Source organism: Phyllobates terribilis, unplaced genomic scaffold (genome assembly GCF_046119375.1).
Source record: "Phyllobates terribilis strain yellow unplaced genomic scaffold, ASM4611937v1 Scaffold_4__5_contigs__length_816908805, whole genome shotgun sequence".
Taxonomy (NCBI): domain Eukaryota; kingdom Metazoa; phylum Chordata; class Amphibia; order Anura; family Dendrobatidae; genus Phyllobates; species Phyllobates terribilis.
In genome coordinates, this window is record NW_027362764.1 from 155,422,267 (window position 1) to 155,443,315 (window position 21,049).

General features: G+C 42.6%; 1 protein-coding gene across 2 annotated transcripts in view; it reads left to right on the top strand.

The window, feature by feature from the left end:
- Window positions 1-21,049, top strand: part of SNX13 (sorting nexin 13) — a 115,436-nt gene that overhangs the window by 12,120 nt on the left and 82,267 nt on the right. For both annotated transcript variants that reach the window (XM_073677847.1, XM_073677848.1), the window contains exon 2: window positions 15,224-15,336. In XM_073677847.1, coding sequence (XP_073533948.1) covers window positions 15,224-15,336 — 113 coding nt within the window. The remainder of the gene's footprint in view (window positions 1-15,223; window positions 15,337-21,049) is intronic.

The following is a 21,049-nucleotide window of genomic DNA, read 5'->3' on the forward strand; positions in this document are numbered from 1 at the left end:
CTGACTCCATGAATGGAGCTTCTGACTGTTGATGAGAAGAAGGTGGGCTATATTTGTGACTGACATTGTTTTTGAAATATATTTTTGTACATTGTTATTCTCACATGAATAGATGAAAATTAACAACTGAGATGAGAATATCTACATTTCTCATTTAATTGCATATTAATTCAGTTGTCCAATAATTCTGCACACAGATCTTCTCCTAAGAAAGCCCATACTTTTACTTTTAACTTCTTAAATATTCAGGTTTATTAACCTTTTGGATTGACCGACAGCACTGTAGTTGTGCAATAATAAAATTAACCATTAAAATTACAAATGGCTGGTGTATGTGTAATGATATTACACACCGTGTCCCTGATACAGGAGTGGGTGCTGAGGGCTGCCCATTCATCCGCTGCGTCACACTGGATGCCAGCTGCAGCTGGTGCCTTAATGTCATATTTGCTTTTTGGCAGAGGGAATCTCAGACACCATATTTTTTACTTAACAAAAGAGAAGCTGAAATAAAGTGAACTGAAGTCAGAAAGACACATTTAGAGGCTTTTATGGCAACTAGGTCAAGTGATACTGTCATGATCTAAGGGGTCCAGCCGTTGGATCTTCCTCTGATCCTGAGAATGGGGCTCAAGAGCTGCATCTGATTGTGTCCGTTCACATGCTCAGTCTTGGCTCCATTCATTGTCTTTGGGACAGCTGGAGATTGCCAATTAGAACTCTCTGCTATCTCCAGCCGTTGCATAGAGAATGATTGAGAGGTAGTGTGCATGCTCTACCACCGCTCCACTCACACCTGCCTCTTCCGAGCCCTGTTCTCAGTGTCTGTGGGAGTCCTGACGGCTGGACCCCTAGTGATCATTAACCTATCACCTGGCCTATAGAAAGGGGATAACTTCAAAAGTTTGCACAAACGCAGTTTTGTTTCCAGTTCCCCATCTTCTGCTTTTGTACTTCACATTCGAGAACGTGACTTTGTGTGACTGTCCTGTGGACTGTAACGTTCGTGTCCTAATATTGCTCCTCCTGACTTATATTCTTTGGTCATTTTGTTTTTGGGAGGATACATTTTAATTTTAATTGCCATTTACCAGCAGATTACCCCCAATATCTGCAGGTAAGTAGCTTTTCTGGAGGCGATGGGTTCCCTTTTAAAGGTATGTTTCGATCTCCTAGAGTGATTAGGATATGCCATCTGTTTCTGATTGACTGCTAGGACCGCTAACAATCCGTAGAATGAAATGAATGGGTCATAATGCCGACTGCCACCCGTGCCATGAACTGAAGCACAGTCCGGAGACCCTTGCATTCTTAAAGGAATTGTCCACTGCTGGAAAATCCCTACTTAATTCAGCGCCCCATAGAAAATTAAAACAACCTATACTCTGCAATAAAGCAAGTAATAAGTAAGTTTCCTCCATGTGTCCTTTAACTCTTTGGATGAACTCTCCCTGTAGTGCTCGATGTCCAGGTTGAGCATTTGACACTTGTCTGCAGTTGGTTGAATATGCAGAATGTCCGGCCGCTGTTCTGCCTTGTCTGCTGCTGGAGATGCCTTCTAATAAAGCGTTTGTGAATTATCCCTTTCTACCACTACAAGATCTTGCTGATATTTGCGGTTTGATTACATCGCTGTGATATACAATCAGTGTATGATCGCCGCACCATTAATCTACATTATTAAGCTCCTGATGGGACACATGCTAACCACTGTGGCCGTGTTCCTCTCTCTCACTTCATTGGATTAACCATTGATGTAATCGTGCTGATTTATGTGGGAGAGATCTTGATCTTATTTGCAGGACGCTCCGATCTTCTATTATATCTACGTTGTGCAAACATTTCATTAAAGGGGTTTTCCAGTGAAAACAAGTTATCGCCCATCCACAGCTTAGGTGATAACTTGCTGATCAGTGGGGGACCGAGCGAACTGACCAAGTACGTTGCTGCAACTATTCTGCTGCATGAGGTGAGTATACATCCTTTTTATTCTCCATGGGGCCCTGAATTATTTAAGCCGGGGTCTCCTGTAGTGGACGATATCTTTACACATGGCAGGGGTCCTAGACAGAGGCCAGATCAGAAATGGAAGGAAGACATTTTAGCTAAATTTCTTCAAATTACAATATAGGGGAAAACCCATTTAAGTAGGAATGATCATCTAGTTTTAATTATTACTGAATAATTGCCCTTCGTTGAACTCTTTAGGAGCTGGAATTTGTAATGACAATTTCTAGCTTTGATTTTCTCTTGTTAGTTCCTTTTGTAGTTCTTTGTCTGCTATTTTATTAATGACAACCTGTTTGTAAAGGGTTTTCCCCGGCCTGCCATGTTTTTTGGCATTCAATCTGAACTGCAGCTTGCAGAATCTGATCAGTGTGCAGTATACACACTGTCAGGATTCGGCTGTTTGTCTGCTGGAGCAGTTGTGACGTGGCTGCTCATATATGCACACTTGCCGTCACGTGCCAACCATCTTTTCCTGCTTCTTTCAATGTTCCTGTGCTCTATTCAAGTATGCAAATTGCAGATGAGCAGTCATGTGACAACTGGAAACAGTGGAATCCTGACCGTGTGCATATTATGCATTTTTGCAAACTTATTGAAATGCATCTAAAGTAGAAAAACAGTATTGTGCAGTCTTGATTTAAAATGTTAGACTATTTTCTGCCCACAGCTTCTATGTAGACCAATGTGTCGCCATGGATATAGCCTGCAAATATCCTCTGCCTAGTATAATTCTGCAGTCACCTGTTACTCCTTTCCTTCTGCCTCCCTTATTACTGTCTGTCACTACAAGGGAGAAGAGCTTCCTAAGATCAAGGTTTGTCTGTAATTATAGACGCACAGTTCTTCATGGCTGCTGTACACACTAAATAGCAGGATGCTTTTAAGACGATTGCTTTTATTTTAGATGCATTGGTGCTATAAGCGACAGGTTACAGAAGTGCAAATAATGGCGCCGTACGTTGGTACTAGTGTTGTTCCCACAGTTGGTGCAAAACTTGATGAGCAAAGTTATCACAACACTGTGGATGTTCCGAAGAGTATCCGATGATGTAACTCAATGCTTGGCTTTCTCACACTTTAAGTACCCCATAAATGTTTAATAGAGTTGTGGTTAGGTGACTGGAGGGAGGTCAGTGTCAGTCAGCTCTTCTTCATCTTTGGTCTTCAAGTAATTCTTGTAAAGATGTAACCCTTAGTGTAAGAATATACAACGTTGGTTTAATTTGAAAATTTCTTATAAAATCTGCATGGTTACTTGTGGCATACGTTATCCTTTGGTTTGTACTTTGTGGATTTTTTTTTTTGTGCGGTTTCCTCATTTGAGATTTAAACAGCACATTTGTTGCAGATTTTCAAGATGTATCCCACCCCTGGGACCTGCATGCACCTAGTGAATGATCTCCGTCATGGGCTGCCGGGTCAGGAAAGGCCGTGCATGTACCACACTCTCCATTTACTTGTATAGGGGTTCTGAATATTGGCGAGTAAGTGCCCTGGGCAATTTACCGAAGACCTACAAATGAATGGAGATCTTTATATACAGTCACCTTTATATTCCCAGTGATGCACCAGAGCATGTGTCCTCATACGCCCTACTACATGGAAAATTTGCTGCATAAATGTGCAGCCCAAAAATCTGCCAACCTCCTGGTCGGTATGGACCCGTATACCCGCTTCACGGCTACATTTGTTGTCCTCTCTCAGCTTTGGCTTCCTGCTTTTCTTATCATTTGCATTCAGGGATCTGTCTCGTGGTTCAAACAAGATGTTTAAAATTAGCCGTATGCCAATTAAAGTATTACTTTCAGCAAGGTCTCCTGTGGACTTTTCTGACGCATTAAGCAAAAATCTGATTTGAAAGGCTTTATGGCTAGACAAAAATCAGAATAATACATGTATGGGCACAGATCTTGGGTTTGCTGAAACCATATATAACATGTTATTAAAAGGGCATCCCCAGAAATCCAAGGCCAGCCCCGATTTCTACTATTGATGTGCCCCATACCAGTATTCGGATTAGCCCTGTTCCATGGGGCTAATTTGTAACTTTCTCATGTGCGATGTTTTCGAAGAATAAACCTGCTAGTTCCTCCAGTAAATATTTTTTTTTTCAGCACCGTGGATAAAAATAAGCCTGGATTTTCTGCCGAGCCTGTAAACGGTTGTAAAAATATTTTCTATTCACACGGCTAATGTTAGCAGATTTAAAGGGGCTTTTAGCCTAAATACATATGAAAGCCCTAGACTGCATTCATTCCTTGCGGCCATGTCACCCCCCACAATCGCATTATAGCTGAAACGATTTTGATAAAGAACAGAAAAAAAATTACATTATTGCCGCAACGTATGCACACAGCCTAAATATTTATTTTGTTCCGAAAGTCCAGAATGTGTCAACTTTTTGCAGCCAAATCCACAGTAGAAATTTTCTGCTACATGTGAACATGGCTTCAATGATTATTCCTACTTGTAACATCCTTGTTATCTGTCCTGTAAAAAGGTCACGCCCGCTCCATTCATTTCTTCTCTCTGTGATCAAGCGATATGGAGGGTCTCTGGACCCCCTCATGATCCCAGTGATCATACGTTTATCACCTGTTCTGTGGATGGGTGATAAATGTTAGTTTTGTTTTTAAAGGGTCTCAAGTTAAATTTTGTTTTAAATGTTAATTGTATAATGTGACTCCTAATGTGTGTGTGTGTGTGTGTGTGTGTGTGTGTATATTAGCAGACTCTGTGACTATCTTTTATGTGTGGTGTTGGGTACAGCCAGCCGCCCCCGATCATGATCCTTTCTCCGGGTGCTGTAACCAGCCCATCGGTACATGTGAAAAGTCACGGCATGAGCCAGTCTGGTGCATTTTACACACGGGAACGTTCACATCCAAATCCACAATTTTCAATTGTGACTGTCCTGAACTTTAGTACGGCCGTGTGACCCCGATTTAAAAGGTGCATTGTGATTACTCCGTAGAATAGATAGTTTAGTTCATTATCTGTTTTTGTTTTGCTTGTTTTTTTATTCTTAGATTTTTTTTTTTCTCCCAACACTACTTTTTGTAGTTTTAAATGGCACCACTCATTTTATTATCCAATGTACTCGAAGACTGGGAAAAAAAATTCAAATGCGTTGAAATTCCATTTTTTTTTGTTTGTTTGTTTTTACAGCATTTATTGTACTGTGAATGACCTGGACTGATGATTCTACAGGTCACTGCGATACCAAGCTTGTATAGTTTTTTTTTATTTAAGTGGTAAAATTTATTTTTTTCTTGTCACCATTTTTCAAGACCCGTAACGTTTTCACTTTTCCATCAATAGAGTTGCGCGAGGGTTTGTTTTTTGTGTGTCAAGTTATTTTTTTTTATATTGATCACAATTTGGGGTTGGCACGATGCTTTGATCACTTTTTATTACTTTGCTTTGTGTTGTTGCATTTACCAAAAAAAAACTCAATTTGGCAGTTTTAGGCTATGTGCACACGGTCGGTATTGGCAGCACTTTCAAGGCAGGATACTTTATGCTGCGTCCAAAGTGCTGCACACAGGTGAATCCGCATGTGTTCATTGAACCATGAGGATTCACTGCATCCTATACATTGCAAGAGATATTATATCATTGCAGAGACTATCGTCTCTGCAAGAGAAATTGACATGCTGCAGTCTGTAAAGACGCGCCACATATCCGTGTCTGCTGGTGATCTTGAAATCCCATCCACTATGCTGTAACATCTGGCCGCTGCGGATTGCACGCAGCACAAGTATGCTGCGTCCCATCTGCAGCGATTACTAATCGTGTGCACGTACCCTTATTTTTTTTCCTCATTTTTACCAATTGGGTAAATTTAATTATTTGTTTTATAGGCTGGACTTTTACAGGTGCAACAATACTAAATGTGTTTTTTTTTTTTCATATCTTAAGATTTCATTTTTGATATTTACTGTGTTTTAAAGGGGTTGTCTGGTCTAAAATGAAAAGTCTGTGGTCAATATGTGTGACTGCAGACTTTTGAATCCTCCCAGCACATGCACTGGATTCACCGGTGTCTTCGTCGGTCAAGTAGGCGATGTGCGTACTCCCGAGCACGCATGCTACAGCTGGCATCTGCCTGCCATGATGCGGGCTCAGCTCCTGCGTCTGCTCCATATGTGGCGACCCTACATAAGATGTATGTCGGAAAGGTGTTAAGTGATGTATATAGCTGGCTACTTGCATCTGAAAATATGCAGCGTAAAAAAACTCACCAAAAGCTTATCTTGTGAACATAGCCTAATATCCTGTGGATTTTATACCCAGTAATTCCAGAGTGTATCTGCTGTTTGAATAAACCCTTAAAGAACCCTGTTCACACCCCTTGCTTGGCTCCCATAAAGTAATAAAGCCTATACTCTCCTCCCGTGCTGGCGCCGTTCCTGCGGTGTCAGGACTCGCTCTCCCCGGGGCTCCCGTGTGATTGTTGTGACACGTGAGCCTGGCACCCAATCAGCGCTGGCGTCACTGTTTCCGCCTCCTTTCGAATTGAACATGAAGAGTAAGTCAGAGATTGACTGACTGACTGCAGCCCCAGCTTCCTCTTCACGTTTGATTTGTCCGAAGGCGGGGAAAGTGACGCCAGCGCTGATTGGGCGCCGGCGTCACAACAACCACATGGAAGCCCCGGGACCCCGAGTGCTGATACCGCAGGAACACGGGCATGGGAGGTGAGTATAGGTTTATTTTATCGGGGCCTAACATTTTGATCAAGAAGGGGTTGTCCTGGTTGTGGACAACCCTTTTTAAAGTCTATAAAAAAATAAAATAAAAAATAATTAGAAAAAAAGCAAAAAGACAAAACTGCAGCTCCAAATCACTCACCCAGAGCACTTCAATGTCAGCTATAAAAATGATAGCATTCTTGGGAAGTTAGAGGGGTTTTCCAGCCAGAAGCATTTCTTACCTCCACACTGGATAGTTTAGTGGGGACATAAAGCCGCAGCGCGGTCCAGAGACCTGGGGTGGGCTAGGCAGTCGCTCATGGAGGGGGAACAGCCTAGTTCTAGATGTCAGTACGTTTAGGATCCTATTATTTTCTAACATTAAGCTCTAAGGTTTCTGAAATTAACCCCGATCTCTGCAAACCCCCAGAAAATCAAGTCAATCCAGGAGACAGAATTGTTATTTTAATATAATAAAATGAGCTTCTTACTGAGAAAATCCTTCCCAGTACAGAGTTGTTATATATGAAGTGTCCATTACTGACCTTACACTGCGGTAGCATGTGAACATTTATGGCCGCAGCCATTACTGCATTAAATGTTCGATATATCCTCCACATCACTATAAGCCTTAGATGTTGAACTTTTATTTCTGTATTATTTTTTTTTAAACGGTCTAAGGAATAAAGATGTTTTTTCTTCATTCATTTTTGCTGATTTAAAAAAAAAAATAATCCCCTGGTTCCCTTGGGTGTACAAGGGTTACATGATGACGGTGTCGATTTCCTATCTACATCCTGACACCTCTGTATTATTTTCGCTGCTAAGCACATTGTAAGTGGTAAGATATTTTCAGAAGTCACTTTGTCACTTGATTTCACAACTTTCGCGGTGTCTGAAGCCTCTGTGTTTAACCCCCTCAACTGAAGTGAAGCATGAAGATGCTCGCACGTTGTTCGTGAGCGGTGGGTTTTCATCTTCCTTTTTTCGTTTTTCTGCCTGGTTTTGATGTCTCGGCTAAAGAGCATGTTATGATGGAAGACTCTTCACATGTCCAGCTATCCGTGTGTAACAGATCCAGTAATCAAAAAAAATGGATCTGCTACAAAGAGCCAAGATGGATGCAGAATGGAAGCCATCTGCTATGATCAGATTCCCATAGATTAATGTTAAAAAAAATTAAATTAAAAAAAAAAAAAATAATAATTTGCTTTCTATTTTTGGCTGGACAGAGCAAGTTGTGCAGACTATATATTTTTTTTTGTTCCAAATAAAAAAGGGATTATTGCTAGAAAGTAGACAAATAGTAGACCCTTCCCATTCAGATGAAGAAGTCCTGTACAAGACCATTGTATTTGTTTTTATGATTGCAAAAAGGAACAAAAAAAAAATTCAAATAACTACTGATCATGTGAACAGAAGCCAAATCTGTACGGAAAACAAGTCGTGCTGGCAGTGTAGAGGGCAACATGGCACCCGAAGGTCTTGGTGTCCTGTATCCAGCAGTTATGTTTCAGCTTTGATTTTTAGGTTGGCGTGCTTTTATAGCTTTTATAGTGATGCCCGGCAGTGCTATTTTCTGCTGTGTATGTCATTATGAGAAAGTTTCGGGGAAGCCATATATATTGCGTTAACCTGTATGCGCAGCACAAAATTGCCATGCTGTGGATCATTTTTGTCAATCACGCTGCAGATATTTTTCACAGCAGGCGCATGAGATTTCTTAACATCTCTTGCACTACACTGGCACTGTAAAATGCAACGGATTTTGCACAGTCAGAAAATCCGCTAGGCTTTTCAGTCCAAGGAAATGATAAAGACAAGAAAAATTGCTGTATGTTCTCTCTTCAGGAGCGCACTGCTCCCTAGCCAGACAAGCCCCTGGTTGCTGGGAACTTGGGCGCTCCTGCTAGTGACAGCTGAAGATAACAGCAGCATTGCACTGCTTGCCTGAACATGCATGCTTCCAGCTGGCCGGTCATGGCGGCTGGTGAGCAGTAGACCTGCTCATTGACTACTACGCATGCCCAGGAGCCGTCCATACACATGGATGTAGACGAGGCCAGAATTGGGAGCTGATGCAAACTCCTAACATCACAGCGGCCTCTGTATAAAGAAGCTAAAATGAACTAACACACTGGCTGGGAAACCGGCCACAACTGAGCTCTTGGAGGGGTAACCCTTCCCTTCGGCAATTACCTGTATGCAATTAAACCAGGAGAACAAGGTGTCAGAGGGGGGAAGGGGGTAAATGTTTTTCCCACGCATGGACATGGTCCGAACATACCATATCTCCTGGCCAGGGGAGGATGCAAAACAGAATACAGACAGGACAGTACAGGATCAAAACGGATTCTTTCTGTGAGGTAAAACCTTTCTCTGCCTGTTTAAAAAAGTCTTACCTCACAGAAAGAATGAGCTGTGATCCCCTGCTGTCCTGTCTGTATACTCTTCTGCTTCCTCCCCTGTCCAGGAGCTGTGGTATGATCAGACCGTGTTCCTTTACGGTCAGATACAGCCATTACACAGTACATAGCAGGGGCACATTTATAAGATTATCTCAGCATAGGAACATTTTTTTTCAACACATCCACTTGTGAAACTTAATTTTTATTCTGACATCTATTGATTAAAATGTACTTTTGTTCTTGGGGAAAATCTCTCAAGCAGTAAAAGTTTTTTTTGGCTCTAGAGGAATTGAAGAAAACCTCATCTCTAAGGCTTCATTCAGATGTCCATTTTTCACACATGTCCTATCCATGCTTCACTGCTAGAGCTTGTACCCATTATGGTCTGTGGGGCTCTTCACATGTCTATTTTTTGCATACCGATTGCCTTAAAAGGAATCTGTCACCATGTTTTAGTTATCTGATAGCATAATGAAGAGAGACACAGATTCCAGTGATGTCACTTGCTAGGCTGCTTGCTGGCATTTTGATAAATCACTGTTTTCTCTTCTGCAGATCTAGCAGTTCTCTGAATGCTGAGCGCTGTATAACTCTGCCCATACCACTAACTGGCAGCTTTCTGCCTATGCACAGTGTACACAGAAATCTGCAAATCAGTGGTAGGGGAGGGATTATACAGAGCTCATAATAATGGAGGTCTACCCGGCAGCAAATTTAATAGTCCTCTAATGATCTCCTGCTGATTTAGACAGTGATTTTATTAAAACTACAACAAGCAGCCCAGTAATTGATACTGGAATCAGGGTCTCTGTCTCTACATTATGCTGCTTGCAGACTATGTGGCAAAAACCTGGTGACAGATTCCCTTTAAAAAAAAAAGATAAAGTAGATATAGAATAACAAAACATGGAGACAGGTCTGTTTTTGTCATCTGAGCGCTGTCTGTTTTTTCCTGTTTGATGGGGCAGGAGAACCTCGGAAATTATTTTTGCATACAAGAAAAACAGATGCCACGCTGATAGTAAAAGTGGACGCAGGGACCAAACATGCATGAAAACCAGATCCAGCACACTGGACGCTTCATTTATTCTAATGTACAGACAGACTCCTTCTATAATTACCTGTAAGATTATTATGTATTTGCTTCACTCCCGCAGTTGTATCAGTATAGAGGAAGCTTCACTCCAGCATCGGTAATTGGTAACCAGTGTAGTGGGAGCGTACTAGTAAGTGAACTTTTCTAGAAGAATTTTCTGATATTACAGAAGAATACGGAGGACGGGAAAAGAGAAGGAGATCCTTCTGACCAGTCTGCACGGCCTCCAGTCTCGGGGCACAGTTACTGGGTTGGCTTTGAGCATAACATGCCATCTAGTAGTATTATTATTATTATTTATTATTATAGCGCCATTTATTCCATGGCGCTTTACATGTGAAAAAGGGGGTATAATACAAGAACAATTTCAATAATCTTGAACACAATGTGACAGCGACTGGTACAGGCGGAGCGAGGACCCTGCCCGCGAGGGCTCACAATCTACGAGGGATGGGTGAGGATACAGTAGGTGAGGGTAGAGCTGGTCGTGCAGCGGTATGGTGGAGCGGTGGTTACTGCAGGTTGTAGGCTTGTCGGAAGAGGTGGGTCTTCCGGCTCCTTTTGAAGGTTTCCACGGTAGGCGAGAGTCTGATACGTTGGGGTAGAGAGTTCCAGAGTAGGGCGGAAGCACGGGAGAAATCTTGTATACGGTTGTGGGAGGAGGAGATAAGAGGGGAGTAGAGCAGGAGATCTTGTGAGGATCGGAGGTTGCGTGCAGGTATGTAACGGGAGACTAGGTCGGAGATATATGGAGGAGACAGGTTGTGAATGGCTTTGTATGTCATGGTTAGGGTTTTGAACTGGAGTCTCTGAGCAATGGGGAGCCAGTGAAGAGATTGACAGAGAGGAGAGGCCGGGGAATAGCGGGGGGACAGGTTGATTAGTCGAGCAGCAGAGTTTATGATAGATTGGAGGGGTGCGAGAGTGTTAGAGGGGAGGCCACAGAGCAGGAGGTTGCAGTAGTCAAGGCGGGAGATGATGAGGGCGTGCACTAGTGTTTTTGCAGATTCATGGTTTAGGAATGTGCGGATCCGGGAGATATTTTTAAGTTGGAGTCGGCAGGAAGTGGAAAGGGCTTGGATATGTGGTTTGAAGGAGAGTTCCGAGTCCAGGGTTACCCCGAGGCAGCGAGCTTGAGGGACTGGGGAGAGTGGGCAGCCATTGACTATGATGGATAGGTCAGTTGGGAGGGTTGAATGAGATGGCGGAAAGATGATGAATTCTGTTTTGTCCATGTTAAGTTTTAGAAATCTAGCAGAGAAGAAGGATGAAATAGCAGACAGACATTGTGGGATTTTGGTTAATACGGAGGTGATATCGGGTCCAGAGAGGTAGATCTGTGTGTCATCAGCATAGAGGTGATAATGAAAGCCATGAGACTCTATGAGCTGTCCCAGGCCTAAGGTGTAGATGGAGAAGAGCAGGGGTCCTAGAACTGAACCTTGGGGGACACCGACAGATAGGGGGCGAGATGAAGAGGTGGTGTGTGAGTGGGAGACACTGAATGTCCGGTCTGTTAGGTATGAGGAGATCCAGGATAGGGCCAAGTCTGTGATGCCGAGAGATGAGAGAGTCTGTAGTAAGAGGGAATGGTCCACTGTGTCAAAGGCAGATGACAGGTCTAGGAGGAGGAGGACAGAATAGTGTCGCTTAGATTTGGCGGTTAGTAGGTCGTTTGTGACTTTAGTCAGTGCAGTTTCAGTAGAATGGTGCGGTCGGAAACCAGATTGTAGGCGGTCAAAGAGGGAGCAAGAGGAGAGGTGGGAGGACAGTTCAGAATGGACATGTTGTTCCAGTAGTTTTGAGGCATAGGGGAGAAGTGATATGGGGCGATAGCTAGACACAGAGGATGGGTCAAGGGAGGGCTTTTTGAGGATGGGTGTGATTGAAGCATGTTTGAAACATGAGGGGAAGACACCAGTTGTTAGTGACAGGTTGAAGAGGTGGGCTAGGGCTGGGATGAAGATAGTGGTAAGGTTTGGGATGAGGTGGGACGGGATTGGGTCAAGTTTAAAGGTGGTGAGGTGTGATTTGGAGAGTAAGGAGGAAAGTTGATCTTCAGAAATGGTGGAGAATGTAGTTTTGGAGGAGGAGGGTTGAGTAGGTGTGGGGAGGGGCTGTGGGGGCTTTAGGCAAAAGCTTTGTCTGATGGTGTCAATCTTCTGCTTGAAGAATGAGGCAAAGTCTTCGGCTGAAATAAGAGGAGAGGGAGGAGGCACTGGGGGACGGAGGAGAGAATTGAAGGTGTTGAATAGTTGTTTGGGGTTGTGGGACAGGGAGGATATGAGAGATGTGAAGTATGTTTGTTTTGCTGCAGTGAGTGTGGACTTGAAGGTAGTGAGGGACTGTTTGAATGTGGTGAAGTGTTCATTGGTGTGGGACCTTTTCCATCTACGTTCAGCAGCCCTGGAGGCCCGTCGCAGTTCTTTAGTTAGGCTGGTGTGCCAGGGTTGTCTGTTGATTGTGCGAGTCTTGGTATGCATGAGGGGGGCGACCGAATCGAGAGCTGCAGCTGTTGTGGTGTTGTATAAAGTGGCAGCAGCATCTGCATCATGTAAGGAACTAATGTCTGTAAGAGGGAGGGGGGATTCAGAAAGTGAGTGTAGGTCAAGGTGTTTGAGATTTCTACGAGGGTATTCAAGTTTGTGGAGTGGGGATTGTTGCCCCGGGGAGGAGAGAGAAGTATCTAGTATATGCTAAGACATCTTGAACGCAGCGTCTCCTGTCACCGTGTGAAAAAGATGTTTGTGGCGTGATGGAGGAGCTGTTTTTTTTTCTGTTTTTTTTTCTTTACTCCAACCAATGCTACAATGTAACAGGCAGGGCAGGGTCACCTACGACCATCCGCACATACACAGCCGGCTACTGATAGGAGATTCTGTGTTGTTTAACGGCAAAACCAAGGAAATGAGCCGGAACACATGGTATACGTGCAGTGTGAAGGAGCACGTTCACATTGAGGCCATTTAACAAACAAAACCTAAGATGAAAATTATAATGAGCATGTGCCCTATAGTAAGTAAATACAAAAATAAATAGTAATAGTATATGTAGATAACATAAGGTACGTACTTAGTAAACACTATTGTGATTTAAAAAAGCATAAAATCCATCCCACTGAGATAGGACAGTCCTGATTGGGTACACCTTATCTCTAGTATTAAGACCTCCCCTTGTGTCAACCTCAATATAGGTGGAGGCAGAGCAAGACACTGGTCCGACAGCTACTAATTCTAGAGAAAGGACTTTCCCAATTGGGTACACCTTGTCGTGGTGGGATGGCTTTTACGTTTTTTTTTTTTTTTTTTTTAATGAAAACCATAGAATACTTAGTTAATGTTATTTACATGTATTATTGCTATTTAAGTACTGCAGGGTATATGCTCATTTTGTTTTTATCATAGGATGTGTGTTTTCTCTAACAGTCAGAAAACTGTAAGCTGGGAAGTCCGGTCATCACACAGTGCAAAGTACCGCAGCTTAATGATTTTTAGTTCATGAATTTTTGAGCCAGTGAGGTTCTTCAGATTTTTTATATCTCACTTGTAAAGTGGTAGCTGATAACCAGGGCTGTAGAGCCGGTGCCCATTTTGGTGGAGTCGGTATAAAATGGACCAACTCCGACTCCTAAAATATATAATAAATTGGGTACAGTAGTTCAGTGCAGTTTGTAGGGAATATTTTTTCATAAGAATTTGGGAAAGTTATGAAATGTCCTATTCCTGATCTAAGGGTCTAGACTTTTAGCTGAGATGAATCTGTGCTGCAGAATCACTTAAACATGAGCCATGTATGAGGGAGTTGGAGTCGGTGTCATGGAAATTGAGGAGTCGGAGGTTTGGTTTACCGACTCCACAGCCCTGCTGATAACCCTTAATATATGGGTTAATCATATATTGTCATTCAGTATTGGTTTGTCTTTTTATACTTTTTCCACTCTGCCTGTTAACATTTTGCAATAATTGCAATAATTTTTGATAGTCCACCTTTTGCCCCCCCAAATTACCTCCTTTTCTTGATCCGGTTTAGTTATTCCAGAAGATGAGTTTCCTGTTTACATGGAAGTGATGGAAGAGAAACTACATGCTTTTATGTTTCGCTTCCACAATTTTTTTTCCCTAATTCTCGGCACTAGTCCATACTGTCTCCTAACCGTTAATAGAGGATTGGCCTGAAACAGAATTGTACTGTATGCGTGCGGTATGCTATGCTTTTTGGGATACGTAGAAGGTCAGCTTTACAAAGCCAAAGCAGGATATGGTTAAAGCAAAGCTTCGGTGTGAACCTGGTCGTTGGTGACTTACAGACTTGGTCCAGGGTTAGATAAGTGTAGTAGGGGCACATTTCTGTCCCCATAGTGCTGATGCAAGACCTTATCTGATCTCTGCTCTACTGCCCCAAACTGATAGTATCACAGACTCCTAATATGCTGTTTGTGGGAGCCATTAGATCCGAGGTTAGATCCGGACTTGCATGTAGAAATACTCCTGCGTTACTTGCCTAAAAAGGTCTACAGGTCTGAGGGTTGAGGGTTCAACCTGACCGCAACATTCATCTCGAAGACGTTTGGGTCGTCAGGTCCTTGGTCAATGCTGGACATACGTCATTAATGCAAGCACAGAAATTCTTTGGCTGTGCTACTGATGTTTCCTTTGTTTTTTTTTTAGGGGGTCTCCTTTTGAAAAATGTCTTCATAGCAATTCTGAACCATTTTATTTTTTTTAGAACTTTTATAATCCTTTATAAAAGTTTAACTCAATATCTCCCTGCAACCTGATTGACCGCTCCTTAGTGTTGAGCTTCCACCTGCTGCTGAGATCTCTCACTGCTCAGTACAAGCTGCAGCTGTCAGTCAGACTGGGTGGGTGGAGACTGCATGCACTTGTACCCATGAGCTCTACCTCTGTAACTGGATTCATAAACTGAAATACTGTAACAAATTTACTCTTAGATTATGTCTTTGCTTCAGTCTTAATTTATGTATAATGATCTTGTTTTCTTCTCTCTTTCTGCAGGCCAGTCTTTCCATATGGGGTTGGGGTAGTCTCGGTGGCGTGCTCTTCCTCATAACATTTGGACCCTTTGCTATATTTTATTTTGCCTTTTATATCCTCTGCTTCGTGGGTGGGTAAGTACTATGCATTTACAGGAGAAATATATTATTTTTATGACCGACTGAATGCTGTCCAGTCTTACTGTAATGTGTTGTCATTTCATTGTTAAGCTATGTGCCCATGATGCAGAAATGTTCCGGATTTTTTCCTGAGCGTTTCTGCATCTCCCTGGCAGAAAAAACACATGTGGATTGTACATGTGGATTGTACATGTGGATTGTACATGCGTTTTTCCTGCCAGGGACAAGCGAATGTGAAGCGTTCTTCACATACATTTCCGCATGCGGGTTGTCAAGGGCTTTCCAGGCGATTTTAGCGTCACTTGGAAAGTGCTTGACAACTTGGTCACACTATATAAATCCATGCAACTGGCATGGATTTATATAGTGTGACCTTAAAGAATGGTAAAAAATAAAAAAAATAAATCTATACTTGCCTTCTGATGGCCCCCGCAGTCTTGCTTTGCTCCGTCCTGGCTTGCCGGCAGCTCGCGGTACACTACACTGAAGGACCTGCAGTCACATGACTAAATGACTTCAGCGCAGGTCCTTCAGTCCCCCGCGATCTGCCGGCAAGCGAAGACAAGGAGACCGGGGGCCATCAGAAGGTTAGTATCATATTTATTTTATATTTTATTCTTTTCTTTTTACAGGTTCTATGGTACCCGGGTCCGGAGGAGAGTCTCCTCTCCTCTAGACCTGGGTGCCATCCGCACATTGAAACGCATGGAATCCGCATGTACAGATCAAGTGATGCGGATTCCATGCGTTCCAATGCAAGTCAATGGCCGCGAAAACGCAGCGCTTCCGCAAAATAATTGGTAGAGCTGCGTTTTTTTCCGCAGTGATAATCCGCAGCGGAGATTTCCGCAGCAGGGAGAGAGGATGAGCAGATGTGGCTGCTAAAATGACGGCCGTTTTACGTATAGAGCCGCTTCAACCTGTGTGTTTACTACTAATGCAATCAGTTTAAAATAGAACCAATAATGTGCATTCCACGACTGTATAGGAAATCCAAATTTTCAAAAAAATCATTGAAGAGAATTTGCATTAGTCATAGGAGTTGAAGAAACGCCTTTCGACTCCCTTTCTCAATTATGTGTACGGCAGATAGAAGTCTGTTATAAAAAGCAGTCACACCTCATCATATTCTTCAAGACCGCAATTATATCTGTAACATATTTACACAGTAACAATCACGAGTAGATAATTAACAATATAACATCCACAAAAATGGCAACAGTGTACTAAAAAATATTTAAAGTGATTAGAGAACATCACGCACAAAAATTACCATTTCTTAGCTGATCACGTCTAGATATGGTAATACGAATATCGAGGGATCAGAGAACCTCACTTACACTGTTAGTTTAAAGGGAGTCCGTCACACCCCCCCCCCAAAATGCATTATAAATGGGCTATACAGTGTTGTAGGGGACTTGGCCCATATAGCAACCATACTAGCTCTGTACCTGTTACCGGTACAGTGCCTGAGAATTTTTAATTCATATGCAAATGAGAAGGCTTCAGTGCTCCCTTGGAGTGACCAAGAGCTTGGTGCACCATTACACCTCCTCATTAGCATATTGGGGCCTTCTCCCACTTCAGATTGACAGTGCTCGCTTCCCAGAGCCAGCACCGTCTGATTGCTGCCAGTGCCTTCACAGGCGCACTGCCTGTGCCCGACCGGTGCCTTCACAGGCGCACTGCCTGTGCCCGACCTGGGTGTTCTCCTTGTCTCCTTTTTTTTTCTGTTGCCGCTCGCTACACTTAATACACCCAGAAATACAGTGAGTGACGTCTGAAGAAGGGAGACGAGGAGAACGTGCCTGGCCGCTGCTTGCTCGCGGCCATTTATGCTGGCTTAATTCACACAGTTCTCGCTCAGGGAAGCGAACACTTGCAATCACAGATGGGGGGAAGGCCCCCAATATGGAAATGAGGCAACATAACAGTGCTCCAAAGCTGCCTCATTTTATACGAATGAAGTTATTTTCTCAGACATTGTACCAGTAACAGGTGCAGTGCTAGTATGGTTGTTATAGGGGCCAAGTCCCCAACAACACTGTAATATCTCATGTATAATGCATTTTGCTGGTGACAGGCTACCTTTTAACCTCTTCAGGACTACAGAGTCCATGGAACGATCTAGTAGACTTCTTCCGGAAGCAAACGGTTTCTAATCGCCTTCCCATTTCTCCCTTCTACTTCTTCTAAAACCTACTTTATTATTAGAATGGTCACCCGCCATATACCTGGTTGTTGCAGGGGAAATAGCTAGTCAGTCGTTGGGTAAAGAAGCCAACTTGTATTGGTCAAATGATCAATCCGATCCTGCATAGAGGAGGGGACCCTAGTGGGGCATGTAGACAATGATGGGTTGTGTAAAATGTTCTTATACATTGTCATATAATGTAGTATAATGCAGCATTACATCTTAGCCTCTCTGCGGCCATTTACAAGGTCCTATAGTTTATGCATTTCTTGAAAATACACCCAATAAAAAGACAATTTAATGGTTTCAGGCTGATTACTCGCTACTTACTGATAGAATAGGACCCTGTGAGCAGTTTACTGTGATTATTAGACATGGTCATATCGGCTTATAAAGCTGTATACATAAAGCCATAATTGTGTAACACTTTCCTGTCTTACTGCAACCCAACATATTGTGTGGAGAGTGAGAGATGAGCCGATCTCTGCAGAAAATGTCTATTTGTACCCAAACTGTGAAAATACTAGTTTGTTTCTGATATGTTAGTAAATTGCCAAGTAGCCTGTTAGGTTATTAGGTGTTTCATAGATGTCAGCGTGGTCTTTCAGTCCCAGCAGGCGATGCCGGCACATTGTCACCATTCACTTGGACGATCAGAAGCTGACATATTAGACTTCATTTTGTCAGTCTGTTCTATCAGTCGCAGATCTGCTGTCTGTTGCTCAGATCCAGATTTTTCTGACTATAGGGCGTAGATACACCAATTAATTTATCCTCCCTATATCCATAAAGCAAAATTCAATAATAAACTCCAAAAAGGGGGTTTACAATAGGCAAAATAGTGCATTAAATTAGTATATTGTATTTAACAATTATTAAAACCTTGAGAAGACAAACAATGAGACCCCACAGTACAAGACGAATGGTAGGGTGACCCGGAATTGATATAAGATAAATATACAAAAGCTATAACGGTAACAAGGGTAGACCTAAATGCCGTAACACATAAATAGAAGCTCAGAGGCAATATACAGCAATTTATAATCAAAAAATACAAAGCATCACCCATATATTAGAATTTAATAAATCTATATAAACAAATTTGTCAGGCAGTGGTTTGGAGTTTGACTAGAGGAGGTTTAGACAATGGAAAATTAAAAAAAAAAAATTCTTATTAATGAAAACGTTCCTAGTGGTCTAAGTAAGGAGAGGAGTAACGTCACTAACTTTGGAGGTCTAAGGTTGTACCTCTTTTTCCTGAAGAAACCGGGGTTAGGGATAATATAACAGGACACGGCCAAGGCCTGTAACTACTGTTCAGACATGATTTTTTGTGTTGGCGTAATTATAAACCTCTACAAGGTTTTCATATTTCAGCGCCCTTTTAATTATAAGTCTGTCGTCTGGGGTCCGGATCCTGAGACTCCCACCGATCACTGAGGGGACCAAAGTGCTCAACTTTGTAGCCTATGTTTTCTATTGAGTTTGTACTATAGTGTGCACTGCATTAAATACGTGCATTTTTGTTGCTTTTTTTTTTTTACATGTGTTTTTGCTGCGGATTTTTACCCTCTCATTAGTATGGGTGAAATCTGCAGCAAAAACGCTGAAACCATGTGAACATGAGACTGCAGGAATCTCATTCACTTTGCTGCTACTAGGAAATTCTTCAGGTTTTGAAAAGAAAAAACGATAAAAGCGCAGCATCTGAACATGCCTTAATGGTTTAGTTGTTGTTTAAATCTTGAACAGTATATTGGACTTACCATGGTGAGAAATTCACATTATCTTTACAACACACCTAAGATAAAGCCCAGTTTGTCTAAAAATTGACAATTGTACTTTGTCAATGAAGAAAGAAAAGCAAAAAAAAAAAAAAAAAAGCTTCAGAAATTTTGTTAGTTTTTCTATATGAGCATCTACTTTTGTAAAGGTTTATTACCCTCGTCGGGGTCCAGGGCCCCTTTTATGTCCCTTCCTGTACTTTCCTAATCACCTGGAATATTTGTGGGCAGGTAGAGGGAGAACTGTGCGTCTGAGAATCGCTGCACAGCTCTCTCCATGGCAGCTAGCTGGATGTAATGTGCTTATCACATACAGCGTCCTGTTGGCTCGCACTGATCTGTGAGAGATCGCTCTGCCATTATGATGATCAGTGGCACAAAGATGGGGCAGAGCGCTTTATGACTGCTCAGTCTGATCATTAAGGAAACATGTTATGGGGACATCAGACGGTATGTGATGATCCGCCAGCAGCCACAACCACTGGGGAAATGAATGATTACACAATTCTCATTGAAATAAATGGTCTGTCTGTATTGCTCAGATGTTGTGTCCTCCAGAGACCAACTCTGTTCAGCGTAATGGATGGTGGTCCTAAATGGGGAACCCCTGATTGAATTAATTGCAATGTTAATGTATATTTCAGGGCTCCTTTAGTTGTCGGACATGTAGTGGGTGTATATACTGTCGCCTTGTTCCATGTAGTGAATGGTTGCATCTCATCTGGTTGATATAAATGTGCGGGTGATGTCTGCAGCTGTTGGGTACATGGCCCCCTGCAGATGCCCCGCTCCGCACTGTGCTCCTGGGCTGTAAGCCTGTGCGGGTACATCGGCTGCATACGATCCTCTGATATTACACAATCCTTATCTTCTGCTTTCTCCTTGTGGATGCTCGCAGCGCTCTGCTCTTTCCTGGAATTACGTGCACGCCTTGATATTGTTGGCATGTGCTTCTGTTGATAAAACGGAGGTCGGTCTCATTGTGCGCTCCGCACCTTGTAAATAATCACCTTGTTTATTGATCAGGTCAGTGCGGTCCCGCTATGGTCATCTGCAATTACATTTCTATTTACTGTGGTCCTCTAAGTCAATGTGAGTTTACGGTCCTTAAAGGGGTTGTACAAATTTTGATAAACATGGTTGCAGACTTTGGGCAGGACATTAGCATTTCTCCTACTCTGTGGAATAGATTTCCAGGCTCGTTTCTCATTTTTTATTGCTTCAGTACAACATCCAATACTGCAGATAAATCCAAATCACACAAACGGTGCCGATATGATGTAACAGCTGAGTGCCTGGCACCGCCTGGCCGTGCAGACGGCTAGAGTGCCAACATTATACAGTGAAATATTAATGGCTAAAAGTTTGCAATGTCATCTCTTTAACCAAATGTTTCCCCAGGGTTAAAACTGATAGGGATCCCCTCTTTTAAGTGGAACTCTCCCCAGATTCCACAACATAAACTGCATGTATTACTAAAAAGATGTATTTGACCTGATGAGCCTGATGTACTTATTTTGAAAATCTATCAGAAAGAGAACCTGTCATGTCGGATAATGCTATTAGCCTGCAGATATAGAGTTAATTTCGTTAGGAAGGTACATGGCCGCCCAGGGCTGTGGTGTTGGTAAGCCAAACCTCCGACTCCTCAGTTTCCATGCCTCCAACTCCACGACTCCGACTCCCTCATACATGGCTCATGTGTAAGTGATAAATTTACTGTAGCACA